The following is a 27,241-nucleotide window of genomic DNA, read 5'->3' as shown; positions in this document are numbered from 1 at the left end:
ACTTCTGTTTCATTGACAATACTAAGGCCTTTGACTGTGTGGATCACAACAAACTGGACAATTCTTAAAAGAGATGAGAATACTAGACCACCTTACCTGCCTCCTGAGAAGCATGTATGCAGGTCAAGAAGTGAGAGTTAGAACCGGACATGGAACAACAACAGACTGGCTCCAAATTGGGAAAGGAGTACGTCAAGGCTATATATTGTCACCCTGCTTATTTAACGTACGTGCAGAGTACCTCATGCGAAATGTCTGGCTGGATGAAAAGTAAACTGGAATCAGCATTGCTGGGAATCAATAACCTCAGATATGCAGATAACACCACCCTTATAGCAGAAAGGGAAGAGGAACTGAAGAGCCTCTTGATGAAAGTAAAAGGGGAGAGTGAAAAACTTGGCTTAAAACTCAACATTCAGAAAACTAAGATCATGGCATCTGGTCCCATCACTTCATGGCAAATAGATGGGAAAACAGTGAAAGACTCTTTTGGGGGGCTCCAAAATCACTGCAGATGGTGACTGCAGCCATGAAATCAAGACACTTGCTCTTTGGAAGAAAAGTTATGACCAACTTAGCATATTAAAAAGCAGAGACATTGCTTTGCCAACAAAGGTCCATCTAGTCAAGGCTATGGTTTTTCCAGTAGTCTTGTATGAATGTGAGAGTTGTACCATAAAGAAGGCATGATGTTTCAAATAATTTTTTTTAGCCTTTGAATGGAAAATTTTAAGCATTCATTAAAATAGAGAATAATATAGTAAGCCCTCGTGTAGCAATGATCTAACTTCACCAGGTAGTATTTTGACAATATCAAGGCTTGCTTTTCAGCTTTGTTAGGATGGATCCAGAGTACCGTTATTCTATGGGCTAATTTAGCTCCAAAATTAATACTTGGCTCCATACAATACCTTATGTACAAAGTGTCTCAACTCTGACTGATAGAACACTATTTCTCTCCCATATGATATTCTGAATTTGTATTGCTGTCCAGTGTATTTTTTCATGGTCTCTCGGAATTTAATCTCACATATTTGTAGATTGGAATTTGTCAAAGAACTAAAGAGCCTCTGCAGATTTCTGGAGAGTCCCTCTTCCTGTCCAACTTCTCCTCTTTGGTATAATGCCTTAGAAAATTTAGTACCTTGGTCTTTTTGAAGGTTTGTCTCTGTCTCCCTAGCTCAGCAAGTCTATGAATCTTTCTCTCCATGCTCTGTGGATTGGAAACTTGCTTATGGCAGTAAACCAGGGCAATCCCAGGGTTCCCATTTTTTGTTTGCCTTTTCTTAGGGAATCACATTTCTATGCTGCCATTTGTCCAATGTCTGACATAGTTGTTAAACACATTTTGTCTGCTTTTCTACTTGTTTATAGTGGGGGGGGGGGGGACCTATTTCCATAGCTTTTAATGCTTATGGGCAAAAGGCCATTTAACTACAGGAACAATTATTTTATTTGTGATTTATTTTTCTTTGTCATTTCCACCAAAGATTTATCAGTTTTATTAATCTTCTCAAAAAATCAACTTTGTCTTTCTTGATATTCTGGTTAATTCATTTTTTGCTTTTCAAGTTTCTTTCCTTTTACCATCTTTTTAAAAATTTTTTTTTATTGGAGTATAGTTGATTTACAGTGTTGTCCTAGTTTCAGGTATACACCAAAGTGAATTTGTTTTATATATATATAAAATCTGCCTGCAATACAGGAGACCCGGGTTTGATTCCTATGTTGGGAAGATTCCCTGGAGAAGGGAATGGCTACCCACTCCAGTATTCTTGCCTGGAGAATCCCATCGATTATAGTCAATAGGGTCACAAAGAGTTGGGCACGACTGAGCGGCTAAGTACACACTCTTTTTTTAGATTCTTTTCCCACATAAGTCATTATAGAGTATTGAGTAGAGTTCCCTGTGCTACACAGTAAGTCCTTATTAGTTACCTGTTTTATACATAGTAGTGTCTATATATCATCCCAGTCTCCCAATTTATTCCTCCTACCCCTTATCCCCTGGTTCATTTTAACTTCATTGAGTATAGTTTTCCATTCTTTTTTTAATTCCTTGAGATGGAAGCTTAGATCATTTATTTTAGCTTCATTCTCTTCTAATACATGTATTCAATGCTACAAATCCTCTTTTTTGTACTTTAGCTATAGCCTACACATTTTAGATGTGCCATATTTTAGTTTTCATTTAGTTCAAATAAAACTGTGACTTCACCTTTCTTGTGTGTTATATAGAAATATGTTACTTTATTTCCAAACATTTAGAGGCTTTTCTAGTTGTCTTTTGTTTCTTTCTTTTTTCTTCACTATTGTTAGAGACCAAAGACTGAAGACCTTTCAACTTTGAAATGTGTTGAGATTAACTTTATGGCCCATCATAAGCTATGAGCCATGCCATGTAGGGCCAGCCAAGACCGACAAGTCACAGTGAAGAGTTTTGGCAAAATGTGGTCCACTGGAGGAGGAAATGGTAACCCAGTCTAGTATTCTCGCTGTGATAATCCCATGAACAGTATGAAAAGGCAAAAAGTATGATACTGGAAGATGAGCTCCCTAAAATTGCAAAGTGTCCAATATATATTACTAGAGAAGAGCAGAGGGCAATTACTAATAGCTCCAGAAAGAAGAAACAGCTGGGTCAAAGCAGAAATGACACTCAGTTGTGTATGTGTCTGGTGGTAAAAGTAAGTCCAGTGCTGTAAAGAACAATATTGCCTAGGAACTTGGAATAATGTTAGGTCCATAAATCAAGGTAAATTGGACATAGTCAAGCAGGAGATGGCAGGATTAAACGTTGACATCTGAGGAATCAATGAACTAGAATGGACAGGAATGGGCGAATTTAATTCAGGTGACCATTAATATCTACTACTGTGGGCAAGGATCCCTTAGAAGAAATGAAGTAGCCCTCATAGTCAGCAAAAGAGTCTGAAATGCAGTACTTGGGTGCAGCCTCGAAAGTGACAGAATGATCTCGGTTCATTTCCAAGGCAAACCGTTCAACGTCACAGTAATCCAAGTCTATGCCCCAACCAGTAATGCCAAAGAAGCTGAAGTTGAGTGGTTCTATGAAAGCCTATAAGACCTAGAACTAACACCAAAAAAAAAAAAGTCCTTTTCATCATAGGGGATTAGAATGCACAAGTAGGAAGTCAGGAGATACCCGGAATAATAGGCAAGTTTGGCCTTGGAATACAAAACGAAGCAGGGAAAAGGCTAACAGAGTTTTGCCAAGAGACACACTAGTCATAGCAAACACCTTTTTCCAACAGCTTAAGAGATGACTCTACACATGGACATCACCAAACAGTCCTCCTAAATCATTGCACATGGTGATTGCAGCAATGAAATTGAAGGATTCTTGTTCTTTGAAAGGAAAGCTGTCACAAACCTGGACAGCATACTAAAAAGCAAAATCATCACTTTTGTGATAAAGGTCCGTATGGTCAAAGCTCTGGTTTTTCCAGTAGTCATGTATGGATGTGAGATTTGTACCGTAAAGAAGGCTATGTGCTGAGGAATTGATGCTTTCATATTGTGGTGCTAGAGACAACTCTTGAGAGTCCGGTAGACCGAAAGGAAATCAAACTAGTTAATCCTAGAGGAGATCAACCCTGAATATTCATTGGAAGGACTAATGTTGAAGCACCAATACTTTGACCACCTGATGCAAATAGCTGAATCATTGAAAAAGACCCTGATGGTGGAAAATAATGAAGGCTAAAGAAGAAGGGTAATATGGTTAGTTAGCATCATTGACTCAATGGACATGAATTTGAGCAAACTCTGGGAAATAGTGGAGTTCAGAGGAACCTGGTGTGCTACAGTCCATGGGGCCTCAAAGAATTGTCAGACATAACTTAGCAACTGAACAACAACCACAATTCATATTTGAATGTTATAGTCTCTTCTGCTCTGTTTTTTTGTGGTGTGTATTTGTTATCAGTTAAAAACTTTGGGTCTAACTTTGCTTGTTTTCTTCTAGTTGCTTTGTATGAATGTTAGATTCAGGGATTGAACTGAAGCCCTTGCCAGTGACACGAGCTCAGAGTCCTAACCATTGGACCTCCAGGGATTTCCCTAGATTCTTTTTTGTTGTTGTTCATGATAATGTACAGATTTTCCTGGATTGACAGTAACAGACAATTTAATTGATGGGCTGAAGATTTTGTGTGACTTACAAGATTTCTTGAATGTCAATGTGCTATCATTAATACAGTGAGGTGGAATTTCTTTAATAAATGGGAAACTTTATGGGGAAAGCTAGGTCTGTTTCCAGATCCTTTGATGTCATCTTGTTTTTATAGAGCCCTGAGCGTCAGCACTTGTTTTCTGCTTCTTGTTACCACTAAGCCACGAGTGGACGCTTCCCTTTTCAAAAGTGTATCTCTTTCCCTGAGCGTATGTCTTTTTTTTTTTTTTTTAACTCCTGTTTGGTGTGATTTTAGTTGTTTTGTAATTGGAGATGAAAGTAGATATCTGAGTTCAAAATGTCATCTTGACATGGAATCCATGTTAGTTTAATCAATATAAAAATTATAAATATAATTTTAATTATAGTTGTTTTATTTTATGGTAAATATAGTCTATTTTATAGTATTCTACTTGAGACTATTTGAAGTATTGTTGTTATTTTTTTGAAAGATAAAATATTAGGATATTTATTTTGATTACATGTGTTTAGAATTTATTAGCCAATTAAGAAACTTGACAAATTGACTTTTGAGGGCAGTAATTCATTTTATGTAGGGATGTTATGGTGATTCTTCCTATTCTGTAGATATTGAAAGCATTTATCTGGTATAATAGACATCTTACTGTCCATTTATTACTTATATATTGTGTGTTCTAGAGTGCCACATTTTTTATCAAATGTTTCTTTGGTTATAATATATCTCCATATTGGCTTTGGTACTCTAGAGACTTCTAGAGTGATTTATCAGAAAGGTATTTATTTAAGGAATGAGGGGAAAATAACATTGTAAATTGTAGTATAGTTTCTTTGACTTTTTTGTTTCTGTGGTCAGAGTAGGAAAACTCTTTAGTTTTTATTCTTGATGGAGATCCTTCAAATATGTAATTAAATTTACTTAATAAACAGGGTTGTGAATAATCTATGATGTGTATTTTACTCAAAATTGTGTAATTCTTATGACTGCAAAGAAGTCAGCAGCTTAATTCATTTAAAATATGTATTTGATTTTGTGGTCTTTTTTTTGTGGTCCTTTTTAACAGCCTTTAATGATATTGTTGTAAAAACTATGTTTTGGATTTGCTATCTTTTTTCTGTTTATTCTCTCCAGAGTTATGTTTTGCTTCATGTAGTCTATTAGCAAAGTTAAGAGGCCTACAATATGATAATTAAAATAATGAATATTAAAACATTGGGGAGGGGAAGCTAGTAGCTTATATTTTATACCATGATGTTTTAAAACTTACTATTTTCTTTTAATTTGACATTATGAGTGACTTAAACTGTGCATGTGCTATTGCTATCATAGGTCATTGAGCCATATCAGCAACATTTATTAAAAAAAATTACAGAATGACATATGTTGCTTGTATGAAGACATAACAAACAAAATATTTTTGAAAAATGTTAGGCATATGTTTTCTACAGTCGAGTCTTTGTGTTAGGAAAAATTATAAGATGGATTTGGAGATAATTGAGTTTATTTCAGGCATTGGGTAGGTTGGAAGGAGTGGAGATTAGGAAAGTAGTTGCAGTGGGACGAGTGAGGCAGATAAGTAATTGATAGAAGGCTTCTAGTTGTGTTGTTTATTTTTGCTATGATGATAATTGAATTATCCTACTTTCTGGTTTCTCTGAGACAGGGCTAGTTTAAGCCTTTTGTCCTTATGTTATAATGCCTTCCTGGACTCTAAAAAGTATCTCTATTTTCCAAAGGCTTGAATGATGGGTGATACGATTTTCCTGTTATAGAAAACTGGCGAATATCATGTATTTGGTTGCTAAGGTTTCCTGTGGAGAAGACAATAATCTTTAATCAAGATTATTGTTATTTACTTTCCTATATAAGAGAAATATATTGAAACTGTAATCCTTAGTCAGAGTTAACATTTTAAAAGTCTGTCAGAAGCATAACACTTCTCTGTACTGGATTAGCTGTGGTATGAGGGAAACATTTCATATGTTCTGACTCAGATTTTACTCATTCATTTGGATTAGCACATACCACAGTTACTTTTTTCTCAGTGCCTGCCTACTCCCAAATCATCTGTCTGCTATCTCATGATTCAGCTGGTACTACTATTTAATCCTTATAATAATACTGAATGGTAGATATTATCAGCATTTTATAGGTGAGGAAACAGATGTCCGGAGAGGAAATAACTTGAGGACAGCATTATATGAGAATTTATTTTGTTTAGATTTAATACTTCTTTGGCTTTGGATATATTAAGAGCATATACATTTAGTTTTTAAGATACCATAAATACATGATTTCACCAATGTCTGCCTTATCTATAGTCCACAAATGAGTCTGCATTTTGTCCAGTAGTGTGTTTTTCTTAGTTGTTGTTGTTGTTTAGTTGCTCAGTCATGTCTGACTCTTTGCGACTCCATCAACTGCAGCACACCAGACTTCCCTGTCCTTCACCAACTCCCGGACCTTGCTAAAACTCATGTCCATTGAGTTGGTGATGCCATCCAACTGTCTCATCCTCTACTGTCCCCTTCTCCTCCTGCCTTCCATCTTTCCCAGCATCAGAATCTTTCCAGTGAGTTGGCTCTTTGCATCAGGTGGACAAAGAATTAGAGCCTCAGCTTCAGCATCAGTACTTCCAATGAATATTCAGGGTTGATTTCCTTTAGGATTGGCTGTATCTCAAGGTCCAAGGGGATTGCACTTTCCTTGCAGTCCAAGTGGACTGTCATTTAGAAATGAACTTAAAAGTTTTATTTAAAAAAAGAGAAACTCTTAGGGATTTGTTGTTAAGAGTTTAAGCTAATGTTTAACTCATTTCTCTTTTGCTATTCTATATTTTAACTAGTTCAGTGAAAACTAATTGCCAGAATTATAATGTAAAACCTAATTAAGATAATATACTGTGTGTGTGTGTGTGTGTGTGTGTGTACTGTATATGTAGTGGCCATGGTTATCACAAAAAAGGTTCCCCCCTTTTTTATTATTATTGCTTTCTTTTCATTCAAAAACTTTAAAGTCTGACTGAATATTATTCAAAGAATGTAGAATTATCAGTTAAAATTTTTATATACCCACATATAATAAAAGATTTAACTAGAAATGAATACATAAGTGTCTGTAGGGCAGTTCAGTTCAGTTCAGTCACTCAGTTGTGTCCAACTCTTTGTGACACCATGGACTACAGCACACCAGGCCTCCCTGTCCATCACCAACTCCTGGAGCTTACTCAAACTCATGTCCATCGGGTCAGTGATGCCATCCAACCATCTCATCCTCTGTTGACCCCTTCTCCTCCTGGCTTCGATCTTTCCCAGCATCAGGGTCTTTGCAAATAAGTCAGTTCTTCGCCTCAGGTGGCCAAAGTATTGGAGTTAGATTGTTGCTAAATTAAAATTTTATATGGAAGATGAGTGGGTCAAAATTAAGAGAAGTAGTCAAAGAGAAAATCATGCCAATTTACAGTTTGTAAATTAGGATAATGAACCCATATTGACATTCCTAGCAATAAATATTGTTTTGTTTTGTTGTTTGTTGTTTAGTTGCTAAGTTGGGTCTGACTCTTTTGTGACCCCATGGACTATAGCCCTCCAGGCTCCTCTGTCCGTGAGATTTCCCAGGCTGGAATACTGGAGAGGAGTGCCATTTCCTTCTTCAGAAGATCTTCCCAACCCGGGGACTGAATCTGCATCTCTTGCATTGGCAGACGGATTCTTTACCACTGAGCCACCAGGGAAACCTGGCAATAAATATTGTCACTTGTCAAAATCACTTTTTAAAAAAAGTTTGTGATCTCATGATGCAGTATTGCTCTTTACTCACTGAATGAACCAGTTAGGGATGAAAAAGGACAGAACTTACTACCAGTAAAACTCATATAGTTTTCTTCAAGCCCTATATATGTCCTAAGTACCCAAGACTAGTTCCTGTGATCTCCTTATCCACAATCTTTTTTTTTAAATCTCTTTGATGATTTGTGTTTTCTTATTTCTTGTTTGTTTGATTAGTGTATCTAGGGATTTACCAAATCTGTTGATATTCTTGGGAAACCAGAATTTGGCAGTGTCTAGGGTGATAGTTTAGTTTTTTGATATTATTGTATTCATTCCAGCTGTTTTGTGTTTACATGATTTATCTATATTTAGTGCATATCTTAATCATCAAGGACTTACTGTATAGCACAGGCAACTCTACACAATACTCTGTGATAACCTCAATGGGAAAAACATTAAAAAAAAAAAAGATACATGTATATGTATAACTGAATCACTTTGCTGTACATCTGAAACTAACACAACATTGTTAATCAACTATTCTCTCATATAAAATAAAAAAAATTTTTTAATTTATTTATTTGGACAAACTCTGGCTTTTTTTCCCCTCTCAAGCAAAAGGTCTCATGTATTTATTACCAAACCAACCTGCTAGTGCAAAACTATAGAAACAAGAGAAAAATCATTTTCCCAATAAAACTCATCCGACTGTCCAGATAGTAGTGACACTTTCAGAGTGATAGGATGTAAGCGACTTTGACACAGCATAAATATCTGTGCCATCTCTTATGTGATTTCATATAGACCCAGTTTGATTCTTCTCCAGTGTCTCATCTTGGCATTATACTTGATTTATTACTTGTTTTCATCAGAATCTATTGGAGAATGGAACAACTCTGTTTTTGTTTCTTGGCCAGGATTGCTTAATCTTGAAAGTCTTATGGAAAGGCATGTGAGCCTTTTCACCCTCCTTTTGGGTTAATGAATATTTTTAAAGAAATCTCTTTTAGTTCATTGTTTGGGTTTTTAGCTTTACTTTTGTATTTTGTTCCTCTTCCTCCTCCTTTTTTTTTCTCCTGTAAGTGGTCAATGTAAGGATTACATATATACCCTTACCATTTCAGTGTACTTAGAGTTAATATTTCACTGTTCATTGAAATGTAAAAACTTTCTAACTGTATATGTTCATTTACCTGCCCCATTATTTATTCTTTAGAGATTACATGCATTATATCTACTTTAATTATAAACCCTATAGTAAAACACTGTAATTTTTACTTTAAATTATTTTACTAAAAATAATTTTTACTTTAGAATTTTTACTTTTAAATATATATGTATTTTAACTAAATTAAGGGAAGTACTTTTTAATATTTACCCCTGGATTTACCATTTCTAGTGGCCTTTATTTCCTTTCTAAAGGTCCAAGTTTCCACCATTTATCATTCTGTTTAGCCTGAAGAATTCACTTGAATACAGACTGTAATTACATTATTAACTGTTAATGATTATGATTTACTTTTCCTTTATCTCAAAAATGCCTTTGATTTACTTTTATTTTTTGAGGGATATTTTTGCTGGGTATAAAATTCCAGTTTGGTTTCCCCCTCCCCTTTCACCATGTTAAGAATTTTGTTCCACTGTCTTCTGATCTTCATTGTTTCTGTGAGAAGCCAGTGATAATTCATGTTATTGTTCTCTTGTATGTAATGTGTCAACTTTTCTCTAAATACTTTCAAGATTTTGCTTTATCTTTAGTTTTCATGAGCTTGACTATGGTATTACTAGTCATGGTCTTCACATTTATTCTGGAGTTCATTACAGTTCTTGACTGTAAGTTAAAAAAATACTTACTTGTTTGGCTGCATCTTAGTTGTGGCAGGCAGGGTCTTCGTTGCATCACACAAAATCTTTCATTGTGGCACATGGGCTCTTTAGTTGTGATACAAGGACTCAGTTGCTCCAAGGCCTGTGGGATCTCAGTTCTCTAATCAGGGATTGAACCCACACCCTCTGCATTGCAGGGGTGGATTCTCAACCACTGAACCACCAGGGAAATCCCTGTAAATTTTTTATTCACTAAATCTGGGGAATTTTGACTACCACTTTAAAAAAAAAACATTGATTTCTATCTCATTATTTTCTCTACTCTACTTCTGAGTTTAAATAAACATGTTAGATATTTGAATATTGTCACAGAGATTACAGAAGATGTGTTTTTCTTTTCATTTAACCATCTTTTTTCCTCTTAGTTCTTCAAATTGGACAATTTCAGTTTATTTATCTTCAAGTACACAGAGCTTTTCCCTTCTGTTGCTACCCGTCTGCTTCTGGCCTCTGTTAGTATAATGTTAATTTCATATATTGTATTGTTTCCGTTACAGAATGTTTTTTCTTTCTTGTTTTTCTTCTAAAATTTCTTAGCTTTATATTCAGGACAAACATAGTTATACCTACTACTTTAAAATCCTTGCCTGGTAATTCAACATCTGACTCATCCCAGGGTTGGTATCTCTTGTTAAATTTCTCATGTTCATTGTATATCTAGTAATTTTGAATTTTATCATGGACATGATGAATGTCATGTTTTGAATATTATGGACTCTGTTATATTCCTCTGAAGAATATGACCTTTTCTGTTTACCTTTTTTTAAAGCAGAAAATTAAATGAACTCATTAATATGTATTAGTTGAATTAGTCTCTCTCAGTTCAGTTCAGTTCAGTCGTTAGTCTCTCTAGGGGCAGTTAAATATTTAGTTCAGTTCTTTCTTCCTTAGCTGTTTGGAGTCTGCCCCTCCTGCATGATCTAAGATTCAGCCAGAGGTCTGAATAGCATTTACAGCTACAATTTTTGGCTCTCTCCCCCCTGACTCTTTTCCCATGATTTCCCTGAGTCTTTGTTCTAGTTTTTTAGACCATAAATCTTAAGGTTCTCTGTTGGAGTTTTAGCTGTCCGGCATGGCACAGACTTAGGCTTGTCCTCAGAAAAGAAACTCATAAAATAACAATCTTTTTTGTTGTTGTTTCTTGTTTCCAAGTGTTGTCATTGCTCGTTCTTTTTGGTCCATAACCGAATTGCTTGAAATTATGTTAAATAAATCAGCAACATCTTTAAATAGTAAGATTTTTTCCTTTTATAGGTCAGTGCCTTCTTTCACTCACTATTCAGTGACTTCAGACAGTTTTTTATAGTTTCTGTAGGATCGATCATCAATCTGTTAGAGACTTTTTTGTCGGTACTGTAGGGCAGGATTTAAAATATTTACTTTTTAAAGGCACATAATATATCCGATGTAATACTGTCCTTCATTTAATGCAAAGATAAGCTGGGTTATGTAGAAGAATAGTTTTAATGTAACTAATACAGGAAATTATGTTGAATCAATATATTAATAGAAGCAGAGTTTGTAGGGATGGGGAAGATCCTAATTCTTGGGGATTAGAATAGATCCATTTAGATTTGTTATTTTATCTTGAAGAGATTTCAGCATTGAAGACTTGATTTGAACTTTAAAACTTTTTTCACTAAACACTTTTTTAAAAGCTGGTTGTAGTGCTACAAGGCTGGCACACTTTTTTTTTTTTTTTTCTATTTATTTATTTACTGGCTGCACTGGGTCTTCATTGTTGTGTGTGGGCGTTTCTTTAGTTGCAGAGAGCCGAGGCTGCTATCTAGTTGTGGTACACAGCCTTCTCATTGCAGTGGCTTCTTTTGTTGCAGAGCATGGGCTCTAGGTGGGCAGGCTCAGTAGTTGCGGCCCATGGACTTAACAGTGCGGGCTCAGTAGTTGTATTGCACAGTCTTAGTTGCCCCGAGTCTTGTGGGGTCTTCCTGGACCAGGGGTCAAACCCATACCCCTGTGTTGGAGGGCAGATTCATATCCATTATGCCACCAGGAACCCGTGAACACCTGAACAAACACTCTTTGACTAAATCTTATATTTTTGTAAAGTTGGCACCCTGTGTTTCCCTCACATATCACTTAGCAGAGTACTTATTCATAAAGAATCATCTTTAGATGCTCATTTCACACAGTTAACTGAATCCTTAATTAAAACTAAATCCTTTTCTTTCAGACAATTAAAAAATTTTAATTTCATAATACAAATTATATTCTCAATGTATTTAATGAAATCTACTTACTGTAGGTCCCGATCAAGACCTCGGCCACGTTCCCACAGTCGAAGCAGTGAAAGGTCCAGCCACAGAAGAACACGTAGTCGATCTCGGGATAGAGAACGACGTAAAGGCAGAGATAAGGAGAAAAGAGAAAAGGAAAAGGATAAAGGCAAGGACAAGGAGTTACACAACATCAAACGTGGGTAAGTTGAAGTGAATCTAAAGCAGTGGTGACTCATTGATTCCATACCAGCAATAAAACTGTATTTTCATCTTCCGATGTGCTTCTTAGATGGAAAAAAGGGGAGACTATAAGGGAGAAAGAAGAAAAGATGTCAAAATACGTATCTCAAATTTTTACTGTACTTCCTTTCTATTCCTGTTTTCATTTAATATTTATACAATAAATCTTAGAAATAAATTGTACTGTCAAAACTTATGTCAGTAAAGGAAAATTTACATAATTTGTTAAGAAAGTTCCATTTTCCTCATCATGAATATGATACTTAAAATTTGAAGATTACTTATGATTGAAGATGTATATTAGCTTATTAAAACTCAGAGAAAAAGAAAAAAGATAAGGGAGGGAACCACATGATTTACTATTGGTTAAGACTTCTTTCAATGTAGAATGAGGACTTCCTTAATATAAAAATATATGTGATTGTTAGATGAGTGTATGTGAACATGAGACCCAGAGTTTATTTTTTCTGGAATTGTTATCATTAAAAGAGTTGTTCCAATTTTGGATGTTTGGATGTTGAAGTCCACTCAAAATTGTTTATTTAATTAGAAGATGTTAAAATGAAACAAAATCTTTATTAGTTTAAATTACAGCTGCTTATTTGTTTTTCCAAAGTGACATTGGGGTCTTTTATTCTGTGAAGTAGAGCATCTTAGAATTTGTCCTCTTTTGTCATTCTTTCAGCACCCTATGTGTGTTCACTTCAGCACTTCAGACACGGATTTTGTCTTTTAGTGTGTCCCTTCTCAGTGTTAAATTGAAAAGCTTACCAAGATCTTCCATATGGTTCCTTGAGATCTTGATTCTATAAAGAGTTAAGTTTATTGAAGAATATGGAACTCTTCCCATCCCTTTCTTTTTCACAGTTGTCTGTATGCTTATTTTTATCCAGATTTACAGTGATACTATATAAAACTGCCTGGATTATTGGCTTTTATGTATTCTTTGAAATGATCCATTTGTAGTGGATTTTGGGAATGTGTTACATTATTATGTGACTTTCTTTTCCCTGGTCACCCTGCAGCCATTAATGTACATTAAGCAGTCACTGCCCTGGAAAATCCTGAGTTCTGTCTCTTCTAGTTTTAAGGATTGTTGAATATTAGAGGAGATAGGATTGGATATCTGGCTTTAAAGATAGGGAGGCTGACTTAGCCAGAGTTAGAATGAAATGAGGATCAGAGAGGATATGGGGGGAATATATTGATAAGGGGTAAAAGTCAGAAGAATAATAGATTGGAAGAGAGCATGTAGAGTAAGTTTCTAAGATTGGAAAATACAGACTAAGAGGACAAATAAATTTTGTCAGTCAAGGAAATGCTTTGCTCCTTGTTCCTTTTTTTCCCTCCTCCTTTGGGTTTATGCTTTAAATATTATGTGACTATGTGATGTGACTATGATTTTTACTGGTCATTAAATCTTTGCTTTCTACTTCACCAACTTTTACACTTTTAGAATAAAGTTGATATTACATAAAGTATTATATGGGGCATTTTAAAGGTAAGAGAAAACAAGAGCATGAATAAATAAGGAGGTTGCATAGTTTCAGGAAAGGGTCTTATATGGTGACAGTAATCTTGAAGGTCTGGGCCAGCTCTACAGTTAGATTATTTGATCACTCAGAGCTTATTGTGTTCAAAGGACTCATTCCTGGATGACAGGTTTATAAGATAATAATATCATATTTGTCATTATTTCTTAAATCTCAACAAAGGTAATGCTGCTAAGTCACTTCAGTCATGTCCGACTCTGTGCGACCCCATAGATGGCAGCCCACCAGGCTCCCCCATCCCTGGGATTCTCTAGGCAAGAACACTGGAGTGGGTTGCCATTTCCTTCTCTAGTGCGTGAAAGTGAAAAGTGAAAGTGAAGTCGCTCAGTTGTGTCCGACTCTTAGCGACCTCATGGACTGCAGCCTACCAGGCTCCTCAATCCATGGGATTTTCCAGGCAAGAGTACTGGAGTGGGGTGCCATTGCCTTCTCTGAACAAAGGTAATGAACAGGGTCAAAACATGAGGTGTCAGTTGAAGGGCCCTGAGTATGGATGCCAGAAAGCAGTGAATAGCCTGATTCAGTCATATTCATGGTTTTAGTGGACCATAGGACAGGGTGGTGTTATGTCAGTGTGCCGTTCCTTCTAGTTAGTTCTAAGTACACACAAATTCATACCCTTCGGTATGATCTAAAATCAGGATTTAGTGGGGCTATCATTAATATATACATTCAATATGGTAGTACTTACATATGACAGATGCCCCCTGTTTTGCTTCAGAAATAACTTAAATATTTTTTCCCACAGCTTTCATGTTTATTTCCTAAACCTGATTTTTCTTTCTCTTTTAAATAGACAATTTCATTTTATTTTATTAGTGTTTTGGCTGCAGTGTGCTGTGTGTGGGATCTTAGTTCTCTGAGTACGGATCGAACTCACGCCCCCTGCATTAGAAGTTCAGAGTCTGAACCGCTGGGCCACCAGGGAAGTCTGTAAACCTGATTTTTAAGCCATTTAGGGCAGAGCATGCTGTCATATGCTCTTTTCTCTCACTCAGAATACCTAATGTACATCAGTTCAGTTCAGTTCAGTCACTTAGTCGTGTCCGACTCTTTGCGACCCCATGAATCTCAGCACGCCAGGCCTCCCTGTCCATCACCAACTCCCGGAATTTACTCAAGCTCATGCCCATCGAGTCGGTGATGCCATCCAGGCTGGATGTACATAGTTGTTAATAAAAATTTATTGGTTATTGATCAGATATGCTCACGCATTCATTTGTTCACTTGTTCTGTCAACAATATTTGAATGCATTCTATTTGTCATGTGTATGTTAAGTAATCGGTACATAATGGCTGCAATCCTACTGAAAGATTTCATGCAGGTGGCAAAATAAGCATATATAGAAAGGAAGATAGATAAATTATTGCAGTGAAATCAGATGAATGTTTCAAAAGGAAACGGGTAACTCCTACGGGTTAGGAATCTTCTGACTACGAGTAACAAAACCTAACTAAATGTAGCTTAAACCAAAGGCAGGAAGCTTTTTTGAAGAGCTAGATAGTAAATAACTTAGGCTTCCTGGGCCTTATGTCTCTGTTGCAACTACTAAACTCTGCCCTTTTAGCATGAAAGCAGCCATAGATAATGCTAAATTTATGGCATGGCTAAATTCCAATAAAACTTTATTTTTTTAAAATAGGCAGCTGGCTAGATTTGCCCAAGGGCTGTAGTTTGTCAACCTCTGGCTTAAACAATAAGTATATTTATTGCTAATATAATCAACAGTTTGGAGGTAAGCAGTCCTAGACCCTTTTTATTTTTCCAACAGGCCAGTCTCAGCACATTGGGTTTCATCTTCAGTCTTGACATATTCTAGTTGCAAGGTATTTTCGTGAACATTAAACTAATCAACCTAGATTAGTCAGCATGTTAGGGATGGGCTCTTGAAGATGTGATTTTTATACAGTGAAGGAAGGAGAGGATGGGATAGAATGTTGTATGCAAAATGAACTTCATGTGGAAATATTGATACTTGGAGGAAGGCAAAGTGGGTATGGCATACCTGAGGAACTGAAGTCTAATGGGGTTGGTTTATAGAAGAGTAATAATGATGAGAGGTGTTTATCAGAACTCCTTATATGTTGTGGCGCTCCTCTGGTAGCTCAGCTAGTAAAGCATCCACCTGTAACTAGGAGACCCTGGTTTGATACCTGGGTCGGGAAGATCCCCTGGAGAAGGGATAGGCTACCAACTCCAATGTTCTTGGGCTTCCCTGGAGGCTCAGATGGTAGAGTCCACCTGCAATGTGGGAGACCTGGGCTTGATCCCTGGGTTGGGAAGATCCCATGGAGAAGGGAAAGGCTACCCAATCCAGTATCTTTCCCTGGAGAATTCCATGGACAGAGGAATCTAGTAGGCTATAGTCCATGGGGTCACAAAAAGTTGGACACGACTGTGCAGCTTTCACTTTCAGTTTATATGTTATATTAAAGATATTAGAGTTAATTCTATAGGCAGTGATAAGCCAGTGAAATATCAAGTAATTTTATGATGAGGTCTACATGAACAAAATGCTTTACTTACTGTGGATATTATAATAAGCATCTAACATTTTAAGTATATTTTCTAAGTTTCAGAAATTTTGCTAGATGTATAGTATCTCATTTAATTTTCATACTGACCTAATGAAATACGTGCTTTTATTATCCCATTTATACAGATGAAGACTTGTGATCATAAGACTTTTAAATAAATGGCAGAGTTAGGCTTCTAATTCACATTCACTAACAATAGCATCCTGACTCTTAATAACACACAATCCATAGTTATTGATGATGATCTGTAGTGTTTGAGTTCAAGTGATATGCTGTTACTTAAATCCTAGGAAGTAGCTAAAGAAAACTGAAAGAATCTTCTGTGCCTTATTTTTAGATGATTAGGTCGGATATCTGTTATTAGTAAAAGATTAATTCCTTTTCTGCCTTTCTTCTGTACTTTCCCACATTAGCATCTCATCTGTTTATTTGAAATTATTTTTCATTATATTAATAAAACCACAAAAATTTCTAGGACTTAATGAAATGTGTTTTTGTGATGGTTTCATTGGATCTTTGAAATTTGATTTAAGGAATGCGTGTAGGTGGAGAGAAAAGAAAAAAGATTCACAAATGATTGAATTAGGACTTATGTATCAGCTCATCGTGATTGTATAACTCAGCAACCAGGATTTTAGCTTGTACTAAATAACCTACATGCTTCCTCGTATAAGAGAAAACAACAGCTCATGTGAGTCTACTTCTTTATGTATGACAATTTTTGTCTTCATCAAACCAGTTTGAAAATACAAATATTTACAAATATTGATAGGACATAAAGCATACATTTATGAAGTAGAAAGCAAGGAGAATAAGTACAATAATGGGTAAAGGAGTATTTTATAAATTGGAAAAGTAATAGGACAATTCTGAAAAACCTTTTAAAAATAGCAGCTAGTTGAGTACAAGTTCTAGAAATTTCTGGGGCATTTGAATGGTTTTTATTAGGATTTATCTTATAACATCATAAATTGATCTGTTTGTTTTATTAATTTGCTGAAGAATGGAGACCTAATATAAACTAGGAGGATATCAGGTGTTTGTAGGGATTAAAAGGTACCTTTCTTTACAACAGTGAGTAAAAAATTAATACAGGAAAGACACTAACCAAGCCTTGTCTTAGATTTTATCAAGAAGGTTTCATGACTTTAATTTTTAATGTTTTATATTTATAAAACTTGGTTTCTAGGAATATTTAATTTTAAAAATATTGATGCAGATTTTATTTGTTTATATTAGTTTCCCCCCCAAATTTTAGAACAAATACTTATTGTATCATTAGATAATTATATTTTTTTATGAGGACATGTCTTTGCAACATGAAAACAAATTTAGTAATAATAGAGTTATTAAATTGAAATTGAACACCTAGCAATACCATTTTGTTAAGCAAACTCTTATTGAGAGTCAAAAATTAGAAATATGAAACTTTCCATGGCATATTATAGTTATAACTTGGTTTGATGATGTGAACATTGTATATCCCATTTAAGTCTTCTGTGGATTAGTATCTTACTGAGACTTTTCTAGAAGCGTTTTACTCAACCTCCAAAAAGTATGTGCTTAGTTGTTCAGTCCTGTCTGACTCTTTGCAACCCCATGGACTGCAGTCTGCCAGGCTCCTCTGTCCATGGGGATTCTCCAGTCAAGAATACTGGAGTGGGTTATTATGCCCTCCTCCCGGGGATCTTCCCATCCCAGGGATCGAACCAGGTCTTCTGCATTGCAGGTGGATTCTTTACCATCTGAGCCATCAGGGAAGTCATAAAAGTATAGTCAACTACTATAAAATATCTTTATAGATTTCTTTGAAAATTATTTGTTAATAAATGTCAATACTTCCAGTGACATACTACTATTGATTTTAAATCATAGTGCCATCCTTAAAAGTAGATTTTGAATGATTGATTTTAATTTATTTTCAATCATGATTTTAAATCACCAGCTGAGAAAATTTGGTTTAAAGCATTTATTGCCTAGTAAAATGCTTTCTTAATCTGAGTAACTTTAGGATACATCAGGAACCTAATGCATTTCCCTTTATGAGACACTACTGTGAAAGCTTTTCACTTTTACTATTCCCTCATTAGCTTTTCAGTAGGTAAATGCTCTTCTCAGAAATGTGCCCATCAAGAACTTCTGCAATAGTTTGCCCAAACACTTGAGTTGATAACTTTTTCCTTTGCATAACTTTCTGAAGCTTTCTACTTTTAAGAGAGGTAAGACTTTCCCTCTGTGTATACAGAATGCACTGCAGCAGTGCTTTTGGGTGGGTAATGTGAGATGGACGTGTTTAAATAGAATTTCTTAAATGTGACTCCCACTAAATCAATTGTCTTCTTTAAGTCTCTTTGAAAATTTATCTGGAAGTCACAGGGATAGCAGTGAAATTAAGCTTTGGTTATAGCCCATGGCTTATAGTTCCCTATATGTAAAATCTTCCATGGAAGAGTTGACTCTGCAATGTAATTAGAAGTTATATTGCTTATATTAAAATTATTTTAGGTATATTTTTATATAATAAAAACACAGAAAGTGTATCAACAGAGACAACATATACTTTTTGTTCATGGGAATTGCTATATTTTGAACATGTAGCCATTATGAATGAAAGTGAAAGTCGCTCAATCACATTGACTCTTTGCGACCCCATGGACTATACAGTCCATGGAATTCTCCAGGGAAGAATACTGGAGTGGGTATCCTTCCCCTTCTCCAGGAGATCTTCCCAACCCAGGGATTGAACCCAGATCTCTTGCATTGCAGGCGGATTCTTTACCAGCTGAGCCATAAAGGAAACCCAGCCTTTATGAATAGTACATCTTAAAAAAAAAAAAAAAGTATGCTAAAGGGTTTAGATTCTGGGAAAGTTAAGTTGCAGAAATTAGAATTAATGCTCATTTAAAATCTTCCACATTTTTTCCTTTACAAGACAAGTTATTTTCTGTGAACTTTAATTTATTCTTCTATAAAATGTGGATATTAATAATTAAAAAGTATTAGAATTAGTTTTAAAAAGTTTAGTATCATGTAGTAGTCATACTCTATGTATAAAGATATGACTTTGAACTTAGCAATGTTCCTATCTTCAGTTGTAGAATTGCATGTATTAAATTCCTGTTGATGAGGTTTTTCCTACCTAGTGCTTGGCAGAAGATGTTGGAAGTGGTTTGGGAATGCTGGACTTGAGTTTGACAGCAGTTACATACTCTTAGAGGCTGTCATATTTTTCTTTACCTCTTATTTCTTTATGCAGCAGGAAGTCATTTATGCTAATTTGCCCCTATTTGCATATAGGTTATAGAGTTCTGTGGTGCAGAGTGTGCTTAGAACTCCTTTTAAGTGTCTGTTTGGATCAAAGCAGGGCTGTGTGATAGCTGTTGTCTGACACCAAGCCGCGTGGTGTTGTTTTCATTAAACATTTATCACACTTCGGATGTGACAGCAGGCAACTTTGTGCCAGGATAACATGTTTTCATGCAAAATTTATTGAAAAAGACGAGACTTTGTAAAGAGATCTTGTTGCCTTTCACCAGTGGCGAAGGGTAAATGGTTCGAAGGAAATATACCTTTAACACATGTCATTGTAACATGCAAAAGAAGCTTCGTACTGTCAGTTTTGTTAAACAGATAAACAAATACATCTTGAAAGTGCATGTGCTGGATTTTTCTTCCTTTTTAAAGCTTTTACAGTTTGCTTATGAACTGAATGAATGCCATAACAGTGGCTTATTATGTTGTTAGGAGTATTTTATATGACAGTGAAATTTACCACCTAACTTCCATTATGTGGGTTTGAATATTTGTCACCAGGTATTATTGAATAGTTTTGTTCAACAGGAACAGTCTAATTTTTTAAAAAGGTGAGATCGAGAAAGGAAATCCATCATAACAAAAAGAATAATCAACAAGAGCAGGAGACATTGGCTTCATAAGTTCTCCCCCAGGTCACCACCTTTCTCTTTTTCATCATATTAGTACACTTTCATTATCCCAGAGTTTGCCCAATGGAATTTGACATGAATTATGCCTGGTAGAGCATTAAATAGCATGAATTATAAGCTCAGTCTTTGTTTTTTGTGGTTGTTTAGCTGTGAAAAGCCTTGGAATGAGAGGAGATACTTTTATTTTCCTTTTTCATTCCATTAGAAGCTGAGGAATTATAATTATGTGAAGAATTGGTAAGAGTGAAAGTAGGCTCAAGCTGGACTTTTTAATAGGTTTTATCACATGGAGTATAAAAATTTGGTGAGACCCTTTACAAGAGGTATTACAAAAATCTTTAACATTCAAGATTAAAAGTAGTGAGTTGTGTTTGATGGAAGGAACTTTGTCTTTGCAACTATGTAGAATCCACACAAACCTTCAAATTCTGACTTATTTTTCTTTGGATCTATTAAAGGATTTTTTTTTAAGTTTATATCATGATTCATAAACATATACATAAACCCATTCCAAAGCTGTTTTTTTAACTCATTAGCTAATAAGGGAACCCAGAAAGTTGTTATAAAGAGCTCAAAGGAAAATCCAGAGAACAAGCTTGTATGTAAGCCACCAGGAGTACCTGACATGAACTTGCTTGGTTGATTCAAAACTGCACTTTCCCACATGGGGAGGGAAAACAGTCGTAACTCCACGGACAAATCATTTGAATATCTTTGGAAAACAGTAATTTGCATTGTTATCAACTATCTAGAATTTGTGGCATTTAAAAATACTTTGGATATGGGACCTAGAAAGGTGGAGGTAACTTGAAAAGGCACCCTCGAGAGAACACCCAGTCATCTTTTTTGGTCATCTCAAATCATAATCTTTTTTCCTAACAAGACAAGTTATCCTCTTAAACTTTTAAATTTCCTCTGTAGAACGACTGTGCTGTGCTGTGCTCAGTCGTGTCCGACTCTTTGCGACCCCACGGACTGTAGCCCGCCAGGTTCCTCTGTCCATGGGATTTCTCAGGCAAGAATACTGGAGTGTGTTGCCATTCCCTTCTCCAGGGTATCGTCCCAACCCAGGGATCGAACCTGCAACTCCTGCATTGGCAAGCAGATTCTTTACCACTGCATACCTGGGAAGCCCAAAACTGGGATAACGATAGTTGAAAAGCTGTGAATATTAGAAGCGTGGTGTGTAAGAGACTATTTATGCATTGGGGTTTTAATAAATCATAATTATTTTGTTTTTTATTAATAATATGAATTTAAGTATTGATTCCTGTGATTACCAGTTTTTCAACTATCATTCTTTTTTCTTACCTTTGTGTCTTTTTAAAGAAATATTCCCTTAGCCTTAAAAACTCTTTCTTTAATATTGTCCGTTCCAATGATCTTTTTGTCTCATTTTAGAGATCACATCTTTTATAAAGTATTTCTTGCCTCTCATGAGGTGCTAAATAGATATGCAGTTAGCACCCACAGTATCTATACCTAATCTGAACAAAGAACTCTGTAACTATAAAATTTTGTAATTAGCAGATTACATATATCTTATCGATTGTATTTATATTTACTTGGATTATAACAAGTACTGAAATATTTGTAGAATGTATAAATAAATAGTTTTAGAAGTTGTTTCTGGGTTATAAAATCTAGCTTTTAAGTGTCTAAAAATGATAAAATTGAATTTTTGTTATAAGGAAAATAACCAAGTTTGTCCCCTACCGCTCCATGCCTGGTTTAAGTATGCATGTGCACACACATAAACATATGTGACTTCCATCAAAGCCTCTCGACTACATTTTTAAAGAAGTCTGCCAAACTTCCTCTGTCCTTTTCTGTACTTTGTTATCAATCATGCTGCAATCAATATCATTTAGCATCAGTCATTAAAAAAACTGAATGTCACTTCTAGGATTTATATTTTAAGTACTGATTAAAATTCCAGTCCTCATTGATGAGTCTTCTTACCTAGTCTAATTTATTTCAGGATCTTAATTGGTATCACCTACTCTGCTGATTTAGTACATGGTTACAGGGCAAACTACTAGAGTTAAATATACCATTCCATAGGGGACTTTTACTGAAGGCCTTAGTGTTTGCCTTTAGCTAGTTATGTATGGCTTTGTAAGCTAAATATTCTACACTATTGTTAGAGGGACGTAGAGGGAATAAACTTGGACTGCCAGCCAAGTCTTTTCTTTCTAAGTAAACAGGCAGTTCCCCTAAAAGCCAAGCTGTTGCTTATAATTACTCATTATAGTTCTAATTTATACCTCATTGTAAAGCACCTTGGGTATCTCAGATATGAATGATGCTAATCTGAATAGAAGCAATCTGTTCAATATTTTTTTAAAAAAAGATCTAGTTTATCCATTTCTCATAGGCTTTCTTCCCAGTCTAGCAATCATTGGAATGGAATCTTCAAAATAGAACAGGTTGGAATACACCATAATACTGTGTGACTGTCATACCATTAAATCTTGGTCAGCATAAGCAGAGAAGCAGAAGTTTAACCTCCTTTGATTATACAGCAAAGATTGGGAAATAGATTTCTACATGAAGATTTTTTTATATTTCAATGTCATCTCTAGGTCAGTTTTAAGATGGTTGGTTTAAATGTTTTTAATATCCTGGTAAATAGAGTATGTGTAGACAGGTGATATAGGAATAATCTCTTTGGATAAATGTAGTTATGGGGTACAATTTTCCACTGAAGCAGAGTAAGTTGTATGCATTCCATCCATGTTTAACCTATCTTAGATTTCAAGGCACTGGAAGTATATAATAAAAAAAACACTACAGATGGTGTTTTGGGGTTAATACTTTGCATTTAGTGCTCAGGATATGGTCCTTGGATTCTGAGATAGTGTGTAACTACAGGATAATTGTGATGAGCCTCAGAGGTTGGATCTTGTGGGTATAGACACTTTATAAATACTAGTATGTATATGATGATCACTAACACAGCAGGTGCAGTTAGGAAAATACAACAATGAGTGCTGCTGTTTTAATTCTTTCTGAACTCCAAGAGGAGGTTTTGGAATGGCAGCCTTTGGCCCCTGTCAATATGCCAGCCTGCGACAGGCCACCTGGAAGTAGACCTTGAAAATTAATTTGGTTGTCATGTTGCAGTCTGAGCTGCTTTTTCTTGAGAAAGATAAAGGAGGGCATTCTACATTAGAAAAAGAAACTGGTAGGTGTCAGATTTTGAAAAGTGATAGATTTGGAATAAGTGAGAGGCAAAACTTATATTGTGACCATTTGTTGTTTAGTCACTAAATTGGGTGACTCTTTGCCACCCCATGGACTGTAGCATGCTAAGAATACTGGAGTGGGTTGGCCGTTTCCTTCTCCATTGTTGTGATTACTTAGAAATTAAATCCAACCAAAATCCACAAAAAAGGGTGAAAAATAAGAGAGGAAAAAATATATTTTCATCTTTCAAAGCTGTCTAGACAAGTAATAATAGTGCTTTTATATAAATACATACACAATTGCTTGAACTGATAGGTAGCTATTAGATTATTTGCTCTAATTGAAAATGTTTAGATTTTATCTATCATTCAGTAGTGTTAGGTCCAGTAAATTTGCTGCTGCAAAGTTAATTTGAAAAATTTTCATGACTTGACCTAAGCTCAGAGGAGTTACAGTGATATTTTATCACAGGATGTCTACTTCTGAAACTATCAAAGCAATGTCTGCTTTAAATGTTTACCATTGATACTGTTTCTGGAAATTTTCATATACTTTTATTTCTATATCAGGTTTTTCTTAAAGTCATATATATTTACTGAGATATGATTTACATGCAATAAGATTCTTAGACATGTAGTTTTATGAGCTTTGACAAACTATATAGTCCTGTAACTCTCATCACAATCAAAATATACAGTATTTCCATCACCTTAAAAAATTTCCTCATTCTCTGTGTGCAGTATTCTTAACCCACTTCTGCCAATCCTTGTCAAACTGAAAAGTTTTACCTTTTTTCAATATCACATAAATGGAGTTGTACAGTATATAGCCTTTAGAAATTCTTTTAAATTTTTACTTATTTGACTGTGCGGGGTCTTACTAAGTAAGTATAGTCTTTTGTATCTGATTCTTTCACTTAGTATAATGCTTTTGAGGTATATTTAGGCTGTTCATGTATCAGTTTGTTCCTTTATATTGCTGAGTAGTATTTTGTTTTATGGATATACCACAAATTATTATCCACTTATTAGTTGAGTCAAAGAATATACTCTTTTTTCTATATTGCAGAAAAGTAACAATTCATAAGTGAAGCACCTTGACCTAAAAGATTATTTTATAGGTTTAATTTCTTTAATAGTTATAGGACTAATCAGATCTCTGTTTCTTTTTGTGTCAGTTTTGGTAAGTTAAAAAATTTTTTTTTCTACGAATTTGTTCAATCCCTCTAAGTCTTCAATATTTTTGACATAAAAATCTTTATCTCTGGAGGTTATCTGTATATATTATTAATTGTGTAGTAATCCTTTTCCCATCCTGATATCAATTGTTTGTATTTCCATTTTTTTTCTTAATCTTGTTGAGAATTTATCAATTTTATTAGTTTTGTTGAGTCTCTGTATTGGGTGTGTATTTGTTTTCATTAATTCTTTTTTTTTTTCATTAGTTGGAGGCTAATTACTTCACAACATTTCAGTGGGTTTTGTCATACATTGATATGAATCAGCCATAGATTTACACGTATTCCCCATCCCGATCCCCCCTCCCACCGCCCTCTCCACCCGATTCCTCTGGGTCTTCCCAGTGCACCAGGCCCAAGCACTTGTCTCATGCATCCCACCTGGGCTGGTGATCTGTTTCACCATAGATAGTATACATGCTGTTCTTTTGAAATATCCCACCCTCACCTTCTCCCACAGAGTTCAAAAGTCTGTTCTGTACTTCTGTGTCTCTTTTTCTGTTTTGCATAAAGGGTTGTCGTTACCATCTTTCTAAATTCCATATATATGTGTTAGTATGCTGTAATGTAATTAAAAAATTTTTTTTAATTTGGAGGATAATTGCTTTACCATGTCATTAATTCTTCTTTAAAAAAAAAAACCCTTTTTTAAAAATAATTTTATTTATTTATTTTTGACTGTGCTGGATCTTCTTTGCTGCATGGATTTTTCTGTAGTTCTAGCAAGCGGGGGCTGCCCTCTAGTTGTGGTACACAGGCCTATTTCACTGTCGTGGCGTCCTTGCTGTAGAGCATGGGGGCTTCAGTAGTTGCAACTGTTCTAAATCCTCAGCAGCACTTGACATTTTAACTCTTATCATTTATTTCAGCCATTCATTATCTCATCATGGTTTTAATTTGAATTTCCCTAATGCTAATAACAACGAGTACCTTTTCATGTACTTATTTTCAATCCATATGTCTGTTCATCTCTTTCACGTATTTTAAAATTTGTTTTTTCTTACTGGCGAGTTTGAGAGGTCTTTATATATTTTGCAAACAAATCCTTTGGTGACTCTGTGACTTGAAAATGTGATGTTGAACATCTTTTGATGTGTTTATTGGTCATTTGTATTTCTTTTGTGAGGTATTTCTGCAGATCATTTTAAAATTTTTATTCTTTATTATTAAATTATAAGAGGTTTTTATATATTTTGAATACAAGCCCTTTGTCTAGTATATGTGTGGTGAATTTTTCTTTTCCAGTCTGTGACTTGTATTTTCATTTTCTTGATGATGTTTTTTGCAGAGCAAAAAGTTTTCATTTTGATGAATGAAAATGAAAACACGACAACCCAAAACCTATGGGACACTGTAAAAGTAGTGCTAAGGGGAAGGTTCATAGCAATACAGGCTTACCTCAAGAAACAAGAAAAAAGTCAAATAAATAACCTAGCTCTACACCTAAAGCAACTAGAGAAGGAAGAAATGAAGAACCCCAGGGTTAGTAGAAGGAAAGAAATCTTAAAAATCAGGGCAGAAATAAATGTAAAAGAAACAAAAGAGACCACAGCAAAAATCAACAAAGCTAAAAGCTGGTTTTTTGAAAAGATAAACAAAATGGACAGACCATTAGCGAGACTCATTAAGAAACAAAGGGAGAAGAACCAAATCAACAAAATTAGAAATGAAAATGGAGAGATCACAACAGACAACTCTGAAATACAAAGGATCATAACAGACTACTACCAGCAGCTCTATGCCAATAAAATGGGCAACTTGGAAGAAATGGACAAATTCTTAGAAAAGCGTAACTTTCCAAAACTGAACCAGGAAGAAATAGAAGATCTTAACAGACCCATCACAAGCACGGAAATCGAAACTGTAATCAGAAATCTTCCAGCAAACAAAAGCCCAGGACCAGATGACTTCACAGCTGAATTCTACCAAAAATTTAGAGAAGAGCTAACACCTATCTTACTCAAACTCTTCCAGAAAATTGCAGAAGAAGGCGAACTTCCCCACTATCACCCTAATACCAAAACCGGACAAAGATGCCACAAAAAAAGAAAAGTACAGGCCAATATTACTGATGAACATAAATGCAAAAATCCTTAACAAAATTCTAGCAAACAGAATCCAACAACACATCAAAAAGATCATACATCATGACCATGTGGGCTTTATCCCAGGAATGGAAGGATACTTTAATATCCACAAATCAATCAATGTAATATACCACATTAACAAATTGAAAGATAAAAAGCATATGATTATCTCAATAGATGGAGAAAAAGCCTTTGACAAAATTCAACACTCATTTATGATTAAAACTCTCCAGAAAGCAGAAATAGAAGGAACGTACCTCAACATAATAAAAGCTATATATGACAAACCCACAGCAAACATTATCCTCAATGGTGAAAAATTGAAAGCATTTCCCCTAAAATCAGGAACAAGACAAGGGTGCCCACTCCTACCACTACTATTCA

The 27,241-nt window shown here is 35.2% G+C and overlaps 1 protein-coding gene across 4 annotated transcripts in view; it reads left to right on the top strand.

Moving 5' to 3' along the window:
* RSRC1 (arginine and serine rich coiled-coil 1) overlaps window positions 1-27,241 on the top strand; it is a 402,045-nt gene that overhangs the window by 84,771 nt on the left and 290,033 nt on the right. For all 4 annotated transcript variants that reach the window (XM_043473907.1, XM_043473906.1, XM_043473905.1 and 1 more), the window contains exon 4: window positions 12,096-12,269. In XM_043473907.1, the coding sequence (XP_043329842.1) occupies window positions 12,096-12,269 (174 nt within the window). The remainder of the gene's footprint in view (window positions 1-12,095; window positions 12,270-27,241) is intronic.

The sequence above is a fragment of the Cervus canadensis genome, chromosome 7 (assembly GCF_019320065.1).
Source record: "Cervus canadensis isolate Bull #8, Minnesota chromosome 7, ASM1932006v1, whole genome shotgun sequence".
Taxonomy (NCBI): Eukaryota; Metazoa; Chordata; class Mammalia; order Artiodactyla; family Cervidae; genus Cervus; species Cervus canadensis.
This window is presented reverse-complemented; position numbering and strand designations above follow the sequence as displayed.